General features: G+C 52.8%; 5 protein-coding genes across 5 annotated transcripts; 1 reads left to right on the forward strand and 4 right to left on the reverse strand.

Annotated features, from left to right (window-relative positions):
• Positions 1–837: 837 nt before the first annotated feature.
• Positions 838–3,277, forward strand: EJ05DRAFT_290903 (uncharacterized protein). Its single transcript, XM_033740529.1, has 2 exons — positions 838–1,097; positions 1,150–3,277. Exons 1-2 carry the CDS (start codon positions 1,032–1,034, stop codon positions 3,112–3,114), a joined length of 2,031 nt encoding a protein of 676 aa, XP_033603069.1. The 5' UTR covers positions 838–1,031; the 3' UTR covers positions 3,115–3,277.
• Positions 3,278–3,804: 527 nt separating this feature from the next.
• On the reverse strand, positions 3,805–7,308 carry EJ05DRAFT_436627 (uncharacterized protein; the record flags this gene model as incomplete). The annotated part of the gene is made up of 4 exons (XM_033741757.1): positions 3,805–3,827; positions 3,884–6,722; positions 6,789–6,935; positions 6,988–7,308. 4 exons carry the CDS (start codon positions 7,306–7,308, stop codon positions 3,805–3,807), a joined length of 3,330 nt encoding a protein of 1,109 aa, XP_033603070.1.
• A 2,939-nt stretch (positions 7,309–10,247) lies between these two features.
• EJ05DRAFT_291051 (enoyl reductase) lies at positions 10,248–11,615 on the reverse strand. Its single transcript, XM_033740531.1, has 3 exons — positions 11,370–11,615; positions 11,104–11,319; positions 10,248–11,046 (listed from the first exon to the last, which is right to left on the reverse strand). Exons 1-3 carry the CDS (start codon positions 11,407–11,409, stop codon positions 10,382–10,384), a joined length of 921 nt encoding a protein of 306 aa, XP_033603071.1. The 5' UTR covers positions 11,410–11,615; the 3' UTR covers positions 10,248–10,381.
• EJ05DRAFT_291209 (uncharacterized protein) lies at positions 11,616–13,299 on the reverse strand. The gene has a single exon (XM_033740533.1). It carries the CDS (start codon positions 13,124–13,126, stop codon positions 11,822–11,824), a length of 1,305 nt encoding a protein of 434 aa, XP_033603072.1. The 5' UTR covers positions 13,127–13,299; the 3' UTR covers positions 11,616–11,821.
• EJ05DRAFT_291068 (arginine-tRNA-protein transferase 1) lies at positions 13,233–15,360 on the reverse strand. The gene is made up of 7 exons (XM_033740532.1): positions 15,126–15,360; positions 14,901–14,966; positions 14,750–14,825; positions 14,613–14,675; positions 14,431–14,553; positions 13,530–14,376; positions 13,233–13,461 (listed from the first exon to the last, which is right to left on the reverse strand). The coding sequence occupies exons 1-7, from the start codon at positions 15,175–15,177 to the stop codon at positions 13,339–13,341; spliced, it is 1,350 nt and encodes a 449-aa protein (XP_033603073.1). The 5' UTR covers positions 15,178–15,360; the 3' UTR covers positions 13,233–13,338.
• Positions 15,361–16,216: the final 856 nt, after the last annotated feature.

Raw genomic sequence — 16,216 nt, forward strand, 5'->3', positions numbered from 1 at the left:
AGGCTTGCATTGCCCGTTCAGGCGATTCTCTTCGAAGCACGCGTCCAGGGCTTTTTCCGGGTGTCGTTCTCCACACTCTCTATACACAACGAGCGGCGAGCGCATCGGCCGAGGCGTGGGTGGACGTGTTCCCACTCCAGTGAGTGGTTCCGACGGGAGAGGTCCAGCCGTGTCCTTTTCGAAGCCGCTGGAGGCGTTGCCTTATTGCTGATGTGGGGAAGCCGAGGATGCCCAGATCTACCATCCTCCTAGGCCATAACTATAACACAGACTATACAAGCATGCGGCTGCTCCAGTATCGCTAGAATGGAGGTTTCCGTGCGTCGTTGTTCTTTTTTCTCGCCATTCTCGCCAGGCTCGCCAGGCATTTTGCTTCGCCGAGGCAGCAATGCCAATTTCAGCGGCCACTGGGAGACGAGACGCACGACGGAATGCGCTACGGCCTGGCCGAGGCGTGAACGAGAGGGTATATTGATTCCTTGAGATATTACAGACTTATCAGAATCGACCACTGAAAGGATTCATGTCGACCGTTGCGCTTTCGGAAGTCCTACCTGCCGGTCGTGTCCCCCGCGATCTAGAACATCAACGTACAAGTGACTAAGTCTGCATCATCACATACATTACGAGGCCGACTCATCTCACGTCATATCAATCGCACCCGACCAGAAGGCTGCTCTCGCGACTCTCGCTGACACGTTCGGAGGAAGAAAGATGTTTTGTGATTGTTGTTGTTCTGTAGAAAGTGGGCGGAAGTCGCGGAATTAGACTTCATTAGCGTGTAATTTCACATCTCTTGGCACCCCCGAAATGGATGACCTCACGTCCTCGTGTTGTATGTGAACGCATGTTTGGCATCAATCCACGGGTAATCCGCATCACATTCTCAGCAACAACACAACGGTGTATCATCAGATGGACCCTATGGAGAGACTTGTTGTATATGTGTCTCGATAACATATGTGGTTGATACCTGAGCTCATCATCCTTTCGTGCAGGGCTCCTTTGCGGATCAGTACAGGGTGATACAGATGTCCGGATCCTATCAACCCAGTCCCGATGCGGAAACTCAGCCACCATGGACAACAGCATTCTTAGTTGGGTTGACGATATGTGATGCCTGCTGTCTCATACTGACCCTGTGTGCAGTCACAACGCGACGTAGCGTTCGAGCTCCCCATTGATTTCATCACCAAGCCCGGTGTCTCATTGACTGCGGCTTGCTTTGCGAGCAACCGGTTCGAAGACGATGCAATCAAACTATGCGTCTCGAATCTATTGGCGATGGGATTCAAAAGGTTGGTAGTGGACCTCTACTGGGATGCCGGTCGGGCCGTCTGGAGTCTATGTCCAGCAGAGGTACCGGAATCGGCGTCGACAGGAGATGACACATCCATCGCCAGTGCACCTTCATCAAGGTCGACGGCTTTCATCGCAAGTGGTGTGCTATCAGACGACCAGACTGGGTCACCACCAGCTCCCACCGAAGCTGGGGCCGCAAAAGTCATGGCGAGACAAGACTCGTCCGCAGGTCTATCAGGATCGAATTCCCCATCAGAGATCAGTTCTCCTGTAAGCTCGACGACGACCACCATAGTGACATCTCCTTCGCCTATGGCAACATATGTCTCTAGTAGTAATGGCAATGACGAAACGCTGCTTCAGATCGGGCCCTACAGCTGCACAGCTACAAGCAGCCTATCCCTGCTTGCAGACATCCTATATGGATACTTTCAAGCGTCCGAAACTACAGTCGTTGTCGATCTAACCATCCTTGAACTCAACATACATGCTGCTGCATCAAGCTCGAACCCTAGCAGTCCGGCAGCATCTCCCGCCGATTCTCAACTCCCTCAGGGCACCCAGCTGCTAAGTGGCGCACTCAATGCGAACCTGTCCGCAAATATATACACCCCAACAATGCTCGACATCGATCGCGCGAACCTCAACCAAAGCTGGTTCGAGATCCCTGGCCCGGACGCACCTATCATCCCCTATCTTACCCTCGAAAAAGACGGCAACACCTACTCGACGCCTTCAGGATGGCCCACGGAGACCTTCACCAACTTCGACCGGTACTCCCGGATGATTGCGTACATCGGCAGAGTGGACCCCCAGATGTCGAACTACAACTTCAGCGGAGACGCAGATACCATCTTCATGTCTGGGACCATGGAAGCAGTGCGAAACGTTACACTCAGCACCGACGGTGCCATACGCTCAGGATGCTTCTTTGACAGAACAGTCCCCGCAATCACAGAAGCCACAAACAACTCCTGGGCTGTCACCTCAAACCTGAACATCCCCGCGAGCGGAACCCTCAGCGACAGCACCTTCTCCACCCTATCCAACCTCTCGTCCTGCGGCATCTCCTCGCTCCTCAACCAGACGCTCGCAGGCCAGTCCGCCGACACAGACCCAGCCACATACCGCGCCTTTGCCAACGCAGCAACAATCTGGTCCTGGGCCCCCGACCAGCCCAACACCACCGACCCAGCCAGCAAAGACGACACCAACAACAGCATCAACTTCGACGACAACAACGACGACACCACCGGCCAACAAGGCCTCCTCTGCGCCGCCCTCTACCCCTCCCTCAACGGCCGCTGGAAAGCAACAAACTGCCAATCCCACCACCACGCCGCCTGCCGCATCGCCTCCCAGCCCTACGCCTGGACCCTCTCCCCCTCCCCAGGCCCCTTCACCGACTTCGCCTCCCCCTCCCGCTGCCCGCCAAACAGCTCCTTTAGCGCTCCCCGCTCCGCCCTCGAAAACACCTGGCTTCTCTCCCTCCTCATCGCCGACACCGACGAAGACCATCACACCACCCGCAACGCCTCAGACCCCATCTTCATCAACTTCCAAGCCATCGACCGTCCAGACTGCTGGGTCGTCGGCGTAAACACCACGTGCCCCTACCTCGAGGACCCAAACGAGATTCGCACCCGCACCGTCGTCGTGCCTGCCGTCGCGGCCGTCGTCATCTTTGCCGTTGCGGCGCTCATGTTCTTCATCAAGTGTGCGTCGAATCGCAGGAATGCGAGGCGCGGGAGGCGGCGGAGAGGGAGTGTCGGTGGGGCGGATCGCGGGGATTATGAGGGTGTGCCGAGTTGAGGCTCCTCTTGAGAGATGGTGGATATGACATGACATGGGGTGTCTTGTTTGCTCGTCTTTTGGTGTCGGGTCGATGGCTTAGCTTCGCTCATGTGTGGGAGACGAGACGTGTGTTACGACTGCAATTGTACACTAACTATACTTTTCGTCATTCGAAAGAAGGCATTCATTGAGGAGACATCAACATGATATCCGAAGCCGTCGCAGTGCACTTGTAGCAAGTCAGCGGCCCATGGGACATACCGAGCCATGGCTCCCTCCACAGCGCATCTGCCGCTATGTTCATATCACGACGGACGTACATACAACTAGTCAAGAGCAGTGCATCATGTCACATGTACACATAACAACAGCCAGCATATTAAGAGAAAGGTAAGGTAATATATTCAAATTGACCAAAATACCTAAATTTCAGCCATTCGTACATGAATTCAGATAGGATAGGGAGGGAGAGAGGGAGGGAGGAAGGGAACGAGAGAGAGAGAAAGAGAGAGAGAGAGAGACCAGAACCACCAAGCAATGCCAAACGTCCATCCATAAAACACACCAATTCCGACACTGGAATATAGGGACGATAACCCGAGAACGAAGAAACCAAATCGCTGAACCCCTGCGTGTGTGATTCTCATACCAAACAAACACTATCATACAACAACGCCAAACAATCTATCCAAAACCCAAATACCTCATTCAATCCCAGCAGACCTTGAGAGCTAGTAAAAGCGTCAGCAAAATTCTCGCTCGCAATCAGGATTCAGGCATCACTTACAGCACGGCACCGGAAAATACGAATCCCAATTCTCCGTCAAGTACTTGTGGTAATGGACGCTCTCAGGCAGCGTGTCGCCTTCGAAAAACCTCTTCGTCGTCTTCTTGACTTCTCCCTGTGGTCCTCTTACCGGAGCCAGGTTCTCCAGGCGACCGACGACCTTGAGCATCGACGTGAGCGAGATCCTGGTCATCTTGAGGCCGAGGCACTGGTGTGGGCCGGCGCCAAGGTGGATGTATGACTCTACCGGGCGATTGAGGTTGACTTTGTCCGGGTCCGGGAATATGGCGGGGTCATGCGAGGCGCTTCGAAGGTTGACAAACACTCGTTCTCCCTTCTTCACGTGCATTGTCTTGTCGCCGTCTTGTATGCTTGTGTCTTGAGTGACCTGTCGGATGACGGCAGTCTCGCCATTCAGACGCGATGCCTCGAGGACGTAGTGCATCAGTTTGTCGAAACTCGCGTCGTCGTCCAGCTTCGAGAGCCTGTGGATCTCGGGGAGGTGCTCTTGGCCCCTCGTGAAGAAGTAATCCAGAATCTGTCCGAACAGTTGGCCTTGGTTAGAAACCATTCCGCCCGCAGTACCCAAGATCTGACCCCAGACAAGATCATGCACTGACGTATCCGTATCCAGGAGCCGCTTGATGAGCTTCTTGCCGTAGTCTTGGAGCGGAGATGATTCTGGCCAGATGAGCTGCATGGCCGAACTTATGATGCCGCCTGCCTTGATTTCTTGGACGTTTGCCTCGACAAGCTTACCAAGTGTCTGCGTTGCTTTGGCGGCCTTTTGTCGCAGCGAAAACGACGAGCCTGGGTCGAGGTCGAAGAAGATGGCAGCGAATACAGCAGTCATGATCAGATAGAGCTCGTGCTCGGTGAAAACACCCGGTCTGTTGTCCGTCTTGAGTGGAAGCATGAAGAGTTCCGCGCAGAAGTGAACGTGTGCAAGATTGCCAACGTCACGGACGATGTCCACATGCTTCTTACCAGCAAGTTTGTAACTCTTCTCGTGCAGAAGCTTCTGTGTGATGTGTTCGTAGTATTTGCGCACTTCTTGGTTCCAGCCATCGATATAGAGAGCCTTCTCCATCCTCTTACGCGACTCCGTGTTCTGGTACCCGTCTCCGGCAAGCATGAAGTTCTTGGCCGGCTTACCCATGAGGAGCTCCATAGCTTGTCCCCAAGTCACGTTGAATAGCTTCTGATCACCTAGTATCTGATCTGCGGCCTTGTATGAGAAAGTCATGTGGTGCTCGCCCTTGAACTTGGGCTTCTCCCACGTATAAAGATGGTCAGACTCGAGATCTTTAAGCGCGACCTTCATCGCGTCCGGCGTAGTCATTGGGAAGTGAGCATAAACGGAGTTCGGTTCGAAATGGTCGGGGAAGGCGCGGGCAAAAAGCTTGTAAAACACACAACCATTATTGACGTCCAGATCAAAGTCAACTTCCTTGTAACCCCAGTTGGTGAGTTTCCTCGGGTGATAGTCAACAGTGTAGAAGCGATCACCTCTGACAAGTGCAACAGCGTCACTCAGTACCGCTCTGGAGACTGTGTAAGACGGACAGAGGCCGGAACCTGGTGCCATGGGTTGTTTCGCTGACTCGGCAACGATTCCTGGGTATATCTCCACCAGATCTGGATGATCATAAAGGTTCTTCAGTTCGTCAGCTACCTGGGGGTTGATATCCTCGAACGTCCGGTGTGGTTCCAGACCGAAATGCTTCCTGAACTCGTTGAGAGTGGCAAGGTTCCACGCACGGGACTGCTTGATGCCTAGAATCTCGATTGCTCGCATCACCGCCGGCACGCGTTGAGCGCCGAACGAGTTTGCACAATCCTCGATGCTCTCCGTGATTATCTTAACCAGGTCGTCGTCCTTGAAGCGTCCCGTCTTGTCATCCCTCTTCAGGCCCCCGAAAGTACGCTGAGCAGGATCCTTTGGAGATTTCTCATCTATTTCCTTCAGCTTCGCGAGGAACTCGTACTCTCCAATAGTGTTCGCATCCCTGTCACCGAATAGCTGTTCCCATAGCTGCTTTGTCCACTCCTCGTCACGCTTGGACACGGTGGCGTGCCATCGATAGACCAGGTTGAACTCGGCGGACACCTGGTTGCCGACGCCTAATTCTGGACCATCCTTGATGGGAGCTCTTGGGTTAAGCTGCCATTTGCTGTTCGTTCGGTTAAGGTTCAGAATCGTGCGGACATAGTCAATGAGGATGATATTGATGTAGAGGCCGCAGGTGATCAATCGGCCAGTCTGGAAGAGCGCCTCCTCATACTTCCTGTCCTTGATTGTGTCTTTCCAGTCCTGAGTCTCCTCGGGGAACTTTTTATAGACTTTATCTTTGGGATCTTTGAGCTTGGAGAACTGCTTGCCCTCGTCAATCGCAGCAAGCTGTTCGACCACGTAGTTGTGGAAGCGATTGAACATGACCAGTAGCACGCTGACACCAGGAGGAAAAGACAGAAGTCGCTTTTCGGAAAATGTGTCGGGTTTAAGCTTTCCGTCCTTGAAAGTTCTGATCCTATCCTGCTCTTCCTGGTTGCTACCGTACAGCGGAGCCAGATCTAGGTACGAGGATGTGAGGGACATGGAGTAGTCCTTGTGGTCTGTACGGAAACAGTCATGCACTATGATAGAAGCTACGTAAAAGAGCACCGAAGAAATACGGTTAGGATGTTTGTTTGCCTCATAGTCGTAGTGTTCCGGACGAGCCATCAACGCATCGAAGAGAAGGCCGGGATCAGGCCTGGCGCCAGGCTGCACGGTCATAGGCTTGACCGACCTGGCATATGGCATGTTTGCCGCGCCCATTCCGGGGAACTTTAGACTCTATGAATTGTTAGTTGGTTCAATCCCGGGTTACAGGAGACATGGAAAGTTCTCCTCGCATCTTACATTATACGAGCCATCAGCAGTTCTGTATGCATACTGATCGCCCAAGTACGACTGGGGAGGGTGTTGTAGGTCATTCCACAGTTGAGTTACAAATGAGTCGGTGATCTTCTTGCCGTTTGCTGACCCTTGAGGAAGACCGGCGGCCGCCTATGGCATTCATTGTCAGTTGAAGTATTACGACTGTTTGAATATGTCGAACCTTGATCAAGCCCTCCATCAGATATTGCTTGTCGTCAATCACTTGTCCAGTCGCGACTTTATGTTGCATGGCGATCAGGCTGGAGATATCGGAGACGCCCAGGTGAGAGAGATCTTGCAGGCCGCTTTCGACCTGCTTGATAAAGTGCCATTTCTCCTCTTCGTCGAGATCAGTCCCGTTGCCGGTGCCCCTTGGTATCGGCTTGCGAACATGGCTGATCAGCTCTCCAAGCTCCCTGAAGCCTGCGCCGATGCTGTTGCGCGTCTTCTCGAAGTCGGACGGCTGCGTAACGTGCGGCGGCTCTGGTGCGGATGCGCCCATATTGTACGAGTCCTGAAAATAGCGATCCTCGGACCGGTGGCGATTCTCGTGGTTCTCTCTCGCAGCCTGGGCCTCTTTCGAGTCTCGTGATGCTTTCGATTCGCGTGACTGCGTACGGGGGATTAATGCTTGCGAACATGGTCTGATGGGTTCTGGGACGCGCGGTATGTATAGAAGCTGGGAATCGCGGGAGAACATGAATGCTGGGGTGATAGTTCTCCTCCGAACATCGCGCGAAGGCATAATGTAGAGTCATAACCAAGAGGTAAATTGCGCGAGAGACAGAAGTTGAGGGTTTAGGCAGATACAATCGGTCTTCAGGACATTGCTTCCAAGGTGTTGAAACGGGCCCAACAGAAAAGGGGATACCATGGTCAACAGCCATGTTGAGACGTGGAGGTAGGAGCCATGGAGTCAGGGAAAATACGACTCACCTGTATCTACTTTCTGTGGCCAGACGTTGCTGCCTTCGATAGTGAGGTTCTGATACGGGGGCAAAGCAATCAGTGGTCTATCCAAGCCCTCCCAGAAGAAGTGGTAAGCCGGAAGACTGCTAAGCTACCAAAAAGATATCTAGTAAGTAGCACGAGATGAAGCAAAAGAAAAAAAAAGTAGTGTAGCGACAAAGAAGTGGAGGCCGAAGGAGTTGTCTTATACTACCTACCGGCCTCACATCATCTTCACCGAGCCCCCCATGCCATGCCACGCGTGGCTGCTGGCTGGCTGGCTGCTACATTCACCCTACACCGAACAGGTTCATACTTCTTTCGTATGTCTGCATCCAAACCCCGGCCAAGCCCTACATAAATGGCTGCGGCTGAGCGCCAGACCCAGCTCTGGAAAAGGTCGTTCAGTCAGCACCACCGAACCGTCTGAAATAAACGGAGAAACACCAATCAGACGCGGGCGCCCATCAACAACCCCAGCGACGACGTTTTTGCACATGATGCAGCAAAGGATTCCCGCAGGAATCGCAGGTTCCGATCACGTTACCACGCGGCGGGAACAATGCAATGCCAAATGACGTTGCGAAGAACGAAAGAATTACTGCAGTTTGTTGTATTCATCCATCCGGAGGCCCTGGAAGTTGACGTCCCTCCCTCGTCCACTCACCGAGGTACCGGTGCCCGGCAATCCCTGCATGCAGCTGCCCTGAACACTGGGATTAGAAGCCCAGCCAATCAGAGCACGATCAATAAACATGATACAATAACATACGAACAAGATCTATAAAGCTGCATCATCATGCAAGCCTCAGCACGCAACGACTATTCCAAAACACTCTCGGCACATCACAAGTGGTTCTAGGTGTCTTGGAGATGAGTTGATAGCTGACAGCACCCACACCCACACACACACACACATATCAGGACAACCTCCCTCAGAAAGCCGCTCGTCTCGGCCCTATCTGTGTCGAACAGTTCCTGTCAATCCGGATTGCATGCATGCATGCATGCCTGCCTGCACGTACGAACGAGCCCACGGTGAATCTCGACCGTACAACCGGGCCATGCTGCTGCTGCTGACCAGGAGTCCAGGAGCCCCTCAGCCCTCCCCCATGGGATGCCTGCAAGCAGCTCGGACGCCTCGTCTAAGCAATACACTCATGGTGATCTCATACCAATACCCAACACACGACGGCTGACTGTACCTGCCTGCCTGCCTGCACCCACCAACAGGACCTACGAGGACACACGAATAGAGGCCGCTCAACAGGCTTCTCCGTCAAGGCAGGCAGGCAGCAGTCATGGCAGAGGGGCACACGATGCTTGCTGTCTTGTCACCGCTGCTGGAGCCTACAACCGTGCCCGTGCCCGTCTCAGCAGTCAGTCAGTCAGTCACAGTCATTGCGCATGTGAAGGGGGAGGCCAGAAGAGTGAGTAGGCATTCATCTAGGCATGTCTAGAATACCGACCAGAAGTTCCGCGTAGAACCTGTACCCAGCCTCAGACCACGCTCATCATAGACATGGAAAAAGCGATGATGATATATATGCATCCATTCGACGAGTACTACAAGTAAGTAATTACCTCGAGCAAAGAATGATTATAAAAAAGGAACGAAGACGATGAAGTATATGATATGCTACATAGTATAGACGTGTAGTTTATATTACGCTTTCCCGGACGGACCTCCAATGGCCATCCTGTCTGAACCGCAGCGTCGGAAAACATATCTGTCTGTCTCCTCCGCCCAGTAGTCACCCCTCGAGTACAGCTGGTCTGCTCTGGTCTGGTCTGGTCTGGTACAGCAGGTAGGTACTGCAGGTAATCAGGTAGGTATGTATGTAAGTATGTAGGCACTACGTGTATATAAGTAGTACAGCCCCGCTTACGCGAACGGGGAACCGGGGAAGAGGGAACCGGGAAGGGGGGACCGGGAAGAGGGAGGGAGGGAAAGGGAGGGAGCAGCCCGGTAATCAACCCAAGCGGGCTCACCGCTGCCTGCGTGCGTGCGTGTGCCGGCCACTTAGACACACTCTCGCTTCACCTACTTACCTACTTACCCACCTACCAACCAACCCACCACCTACAATACATACATACATACACACCCCCAACTCCCCTTTCTTCGGCCTTCAGCCAGATTGTAGTACAAGCAAGCAAAGGTGCGCGCGGAAGAAGTCGCTGCGTCGTCACACACCACCACCACCACCACCATCACCGCAGCTTTGCTTGTCAGGGCAATCCGATTGATTGATCGATAGTAGTGGAGTGACTAGCTGAGGGCGAGGCTGAATTATTGGGTTGCAGCCTTGGTGATGTAATGTCTTGGTATGCTGGATGTATGGGTATTTATTCGCCATAGAGTATATTGTATATATATAGATAGATAGATCCACGCCGAGTCTCGCGCTTGTCACGATTCATGGTCGTTGTGTTAGGCAGCACCGCCTCGTAATCCTGCCGACGAGACCCGTATACCCCGTATACAGTTATTGCCAGTATGAGTCGCCGCAGTGCAAAGACTGCCCCCCATACCATGGTCCATGGTGTCCCGACGGTCCCGCTCCGACAGATATCGTGACCGCCCGCCCCGTCTCTCCTGCTCGCCTCCATGCAGCTCCTCCATCTCAGTATATCCCCGGAAGAATGGCAAACCGCTTCTTCTTGTACTTGTCCGGGAACTCCTTTCTGTAGCGATACTCACGCTTCTTCGCCCACGCCGCCATTTGTCCCACCGCCGGCACCATAAACACCGCCGTGCTCGCACTCATCGTGCACAGCATGATCCCAATCCACGCAACCGTCTCCCACATGTAGTTCGGGCACGTCACAAGCTTGAAGCCATAACCCTGTGGAATCCCGCGCTCCGTACTACCCGGCTTGCGCAAGTTCCGTAGCGTCATGTGTGCGCGGAAATTCTCAAACTCGCCAATGACGAACAGCACGATGCCCGCATACATGATGCGCGGGTCCGGATGCGTGGCAGCGAGCGCGGTAGGTGCGTAGGTCCAGTAGGCGATGTTGAGGCCTGCAATAAGCCAGTAGTGGCCTGAGTTCTTGTAGACGTTGAAGAAGGGCATTGTGGCGAGCGAGAAGCGGTGGACAAACAGGGTCTCGAGCTCGCGCTTGAGGAAGTGGAGGGTGACGAGTATCATGGCCATGAACTGCTGATGCGAGGCAGGCTCGGTCGCGTTGCGGTATATGTAGGGGCGGAGGAAGTAGATGAGGGGGTGGATGAGCATTGGGCCGGCATATTCAATAAGGTAGCAGGTTTGCCAGCCGATTTGAGGACCTGTGGGAAGGACCTGTTAGACTGAGAATTTGGTGTAGAGGGGGTTGAGTGTCCTACCTAGATCCTTGACGTTGATGGTGCTCTGGTCTCTCAAGCCGGTGTCGTGTACAGTTACATCCTTCGAATTCGGGATGGCGGCGCCATCGCTACCTTTGGTGATTCTCAATCGGTGGATGGAGAACTTGGATTCCGCAGCAATCTTCTTGTAGAGCTGCTCAGCGGTGTCGGATGCTGAGATGTTCGTTTCTTCCGGAAGGCCTCGAATGGGCTTGCCTGGACAATTGTGAGCAGTTGATGCCTCTAGTATCATATAGTCAACATACCTCGAGGCCTTACAGCTAGGGACAGCTGTTTGGACGTCATTGTTGATTGTTGAGGGAGAAGTGTGCGGTTGAAGTTCAACGTCTGGGGAAGCTTACGACTTTTTGGTTAACAAGCGGCACTTCCCGCCGAGGATCATGAACGTCAATTTCCCCTACCATCACGTGAAGGAGCAAATGATAGCAACGCACATGCAACCAAACCGGCTGTATAATACTGAAACATGAATCAATCGCTTTGAACGTCCACTGTCTGTCTTCAAGCCATGGCAGAGATGCCTTCATGCTTGTTGTCTAGCGCACGACAGCGAATCAACGAGAACTCGACATTCATAACACACTCGCACCGGTGCACACGACATATCGAGAACCAACATTTGTGCATTGTCTATCAGTCAAAGAGATACGCATCTGCCCTAGGAGCTCATAGTCGTCATGTCACAGTGGCCATCCGACTATGCTTGTGCGTCGAAACCATCCTCCCAACGTGAGACTTCATCAGTAGCCGCGTCAAACTCTGCCGTTTTCTCTCCGTTCTGGGCCCAAGGCGTGTATGGCGGTGCCTCCCCAGTAGCGGCATTCGAGTCTTGATGTGCCAGCTTCGCATCCCATTTCTTGCCCTCTGTGGCGCTCCACTTCTGCCAGTCTGCATGGTGCACTGGTGACACCGTCCGCTGGTCGATTGATACTCGTTCTCGCTTCTGAGCATCTGGATCTCGCTCCCCAGACCAGACTATGGCGGGAGCAGTGTCGGCATGGATGAGAGGAGGAGGCTGTAGTGTGAGTGCAGGTGCAGGTGCAGGTGCAGGCATGGGCATTGATGGACGAGAATGCAGGATTGGGGGCGATATGAGAGTGTGTGTTGGGGAACGGACTGTAGGAGTGGCAATAACGGCGGCGGGCACAGGACGAGATGGTGCTGCCCACTGGGTGCCATTCTGGCTACGTCTGATGGCCTCCTCAAATTCACGGTCGAAATTGTCTCTCACCTGGGAAGCTCTCTGTGGCTCTTGCCGGCTCGCTCGGATTGCCTCTGCCAAGTCATTATCAAAAGTATGGCTACTGCTAGGTGCTGACGAGGGCTCTTGCTGACTGGCACGAATTGCAGCCTGTAAATCTTCATCAAAGGCAGTGATTGCCGGGGGTACTCTATGCGGCTCTTGTTGACTAGCGCGTATGGCTTCTTCTAGATCATCGTCAAAGGTGTCACTGGGCTTAGGTGTGCTCTGTGGCTCTTGTTGGCTTGCGAGGATGGCGTCTGCCAGATCTTTGTCGAGTACAGGAGGCTTGGGCTGTTGCAAGCCTTCCTGGATGCTGAGTTCCATGACTCTACGTAGTATCTCCGCTTCATTCTCCGTATTACTAGGCTCTGGGGTAGTCCGAGAGTTGTCTTGGTGAAAGCTCCGCGGTACGTGGAACTGACCACCAGTGCTTGGCCCCCAATCTCGATAGTCGCCTGGTACACTGTCTTGCTCTAGGGCACGTAGCTCTGCTTTCATCCTTGCTCTTTGCCGACGCTCCTTCACGGCCAGTATATCGCAACAACGCATCACGGGTGGCCCACCCAAACATTGAGGGTCATCTTTGCTTCTATGCCCGCGACAGTGCGTATTGGAACATCGACGTGGTCCAAAGCCTTCGTAATTGGCGAAGCAGATACCAGAATCGCATCTTTTGGTCTGTCGGAGGTGCTCACATGCATATTGCCGTGGAAAGTCGTTCATCCATCTGCCGTTGATCTGAAGAGGGCCGTTATCCATAGTTCCGGTCACAGAGAACGTGTCAGAGATGAGGATATGCCGCTAGTACGAACTGAAAAGGTGGACAGCCTATGCTTGGAATTGGTCACGCAGTGTTGGAGGCTTTGTGTCAGGTGTGCGTGCACTTATGTTGATGCTCTTACAGCTCGAGCGCCTACACATGATCTCGCAGACCACGACTACATAGCTATGAGCGGATCCATACAAGGCCTTCAGCGAATCTTAACAATCATGCCTTGGGACACGACTGGCCCCACGGAGGCTGCCAACTCGGCAATGGTTCCTTTGATGGTCCGGGAATCCGTCACAGATCCGGGATTAAACTTCATCACATCCTATTCTCTAGTCAGTCATCAAGAACACTTCGCAGAGGTAAATGGATCCAGATTTGAAGTGTACTTACGCCCCACTTCAATACACGGTTCCCCACTGAAACCTTGATTGTCTTCAAATCCACCTGGTCTTCAAGTTCCTCCACTGACATTACTCCTGGCATGCTTATGGAAAACAAAGAAGCACCCTCGTCAGCCGCGGCAGCAGCTTCCTTTGCGCTCTCATGTGCCGTCTGATGTGGGAGAGATGATAGTTTAGCGCGGGCGGCAGCATCTGCAGACTTCTCAATGTCTTCCCTCGACAAGGAGACGTACTTTTTCGTGTCAAGCAGCGCCCTCATCCGGCCTTCAAGTGGATTCCAGTCAAGTGACTCTGGATCTAGGACATACTGTGGTTTATAGGTGCCCTTGTAACGCATTTTGACGCATGAGTGAATGTAGAAGCCCATATAGTAGAACTGGTAGTGGCCCTCCATGGTGAACATGGCCTCACGAAGAGCACTTAACTTGCCAAAGTACCATTGGGAGACAGATTCGTGATAGAGGAAATACACACTGCTAACACCGTGTGGCAGAAGGTCGAGAACACCAATGGCAATCAATTGACCGTCGAGGCGGTAGCACTGGTGGTAGGAGCCTAGCTTTTGCTCTTTGCCAGCGATGTTGCGGACCACTTGCTGCAGAGGCGAGTCGCAAAGAAAACGCCTGAAACCGTCGCGAGATATCTCGCTGGGTTGCTCACGATGGACATTGCGCTGGTAGTTCTCGAAGGCTTGATATTTTTCTTCAGTGAAGTCGGCAGGCTCAAGAGTGACTTCGAAGCGATGAGCTGGCTCAGGTGGGAGGCTCAGGTTGGCATATTCGCTTTCGCGAAGTGCATGGGCTAGATCGAAGCTACTTCGTTCGCGCGCTTTCTGTCTATCAAGGATATAATCAGTGGCAGTGGATGAAGACCAGAATAGCTGCACATACTCTCTGGATCTCGGACGTAATCTAGCAGATTCTTTGATGTAGTCATCTCCTAGTACGAATTTATTCCACTTGTTCAGAGCTTGTCTTTGATCCTTCGACGGAGCGAATTCGCTGACAGGCAGCCTTTGTGGCGATTAGTGAATGTAGAGTAGTAGTAGTAATAGTGAGGCATTTCATCGGACCTAATGGTGTAGTAAGGACAGCACGATCGGCAGACGTCTTGTTTGTAGAGCAGTGTGCCTGATCTAGGTAGGTCAGAGGACGACGAATCAGCATGGGTAGGATAGATATTGAATTAGTGGAAGAGATGGACACGGACCGCCTCCAACCTCTATCAACAAGTTCCTGGTAATGGTCTACATTCAATTGTTTCGTAAAAACGTAGTATGATGCGCCTAGAGAGTATGACGGTAAGAAACGGCAATTGGAGGATGTGGTAGTGAGGAGCGGTGAGTGAGTGAGAGACGTACTGGAGTCTGGAGATCTTTGTTTGGTGGAATCATGTTTGCAGTAGCCACATGAAGAAGTATGATAGCCTGTGTGGCACAGGGAAAGGCTTGTCGTCAGTAAGAGGAAGCGATGAGCGGTAAGAGAGGGTCGCCGTTTCCGGCCAGGGACAGACGGCAGGGACGAACGAGAGGGGCGGTGGAAGGGCACGAGGCGAAGGCTAGGCTTGTGAGTGGAGAAGAACAGACCTGCGGGTGTTAAGATGGAAGGCGACTCGGGAGAAGGGACCGGGGCTTGCATGGCGAGAGTATAAAAGGGTAAGCGTGGGTGTGTTTGTGTGTGTGTGAGCAAGACGAATTGGAGCGACAAAGTATGTATTAGCAGTCGGAATAGTCGAATAGCGGGGGGGTTGTAAGGAGGAGGAGGAGGAGGAGGAAGAAGAAGAGCGGCGTGTTCGAAGCGGGTCTGAGCTCGGGAATGGCAGCCAGCAGCTAGTAGGAAGGAGAGACGAGAATGAGTAGTAGGTTGCGGCGTTGTCAAACAATATCACAAGCTCGGTCGGATGATTGTCAGAAGGACAATGCACATGATGGCACGTATTAGATGATGAGCTGTCAATGATGGATGAGCGCAGTGCAGTAGAACGCGAGACCGGGGGGTTCGAGGATGATGAATGAAGCGAGGGGGGCGATTCCTGAAGTGAATTATGCGTATTTAGGAACCGACTTTTGGGACCCTCGTTCCTCGTCTAGGCTGGCTCGTCCAGCTTCGAGAATGCGGAGAGAAGGTTTTCTCGAACCAGGGATTAAAGAAATTATCCTTCAGAGTCCAGACAAACACACACACACACACTCAACAGGCACGTCATTGTTCGGGAAAACGAGGGACTGCTGGAGTCGCTAGTAATTAGTAGAAGTATATACAGCGTGCTATATATGTACGTAGTGGGTGACGGCATCCAACGATAGCTTCATAGTAAGTACATGTTAAGCATGCTAGAGCGTATGGCGGTATATGTCTAGCGCCACACCCCACGACATGGATACAGAAGCTTTGCATCTATAATTACTACAAGTACACAGAGAGAGACACTACTGAGAGCGATAGCCTAAAGTAGTAGTAGAGGTGGGGGGAATGAATGGTGCAAATGGTAATTAGGCAGGGCACATGTGCATCTATTTGCCTTCTGGGTATAACCTTTCAAACGGCCGACTCGGCTGATGCTGCTTGAGTGATCAGCCAATGCAAGAGAGTGGAAATGGGATTGGCAAAAGTGCTGACTGTTGACCGACCATCTCCCCCGTATTCTGCATCAATTGCATCGTGCACATGGCGAGGA

The sequence above is a fragment of the Pseudovirgaria hyperparasitica genome (assembly GCF_010093815.1).
Source record: "Pseudovirgaria hyperparasitica strain CBS 121739 unplaced genomic scaffold EJ05scaffold_4, whole genome shotgun sequence".
In the NCBI taxonomy this organism is placed as follows: Eukaryota; Fungi; Ascomycota; class Dothideomycetes; order Acrospermales; family Acrospermaceae; genus Pseudovirgaria; species Pseudovirgaria hyperparasitica.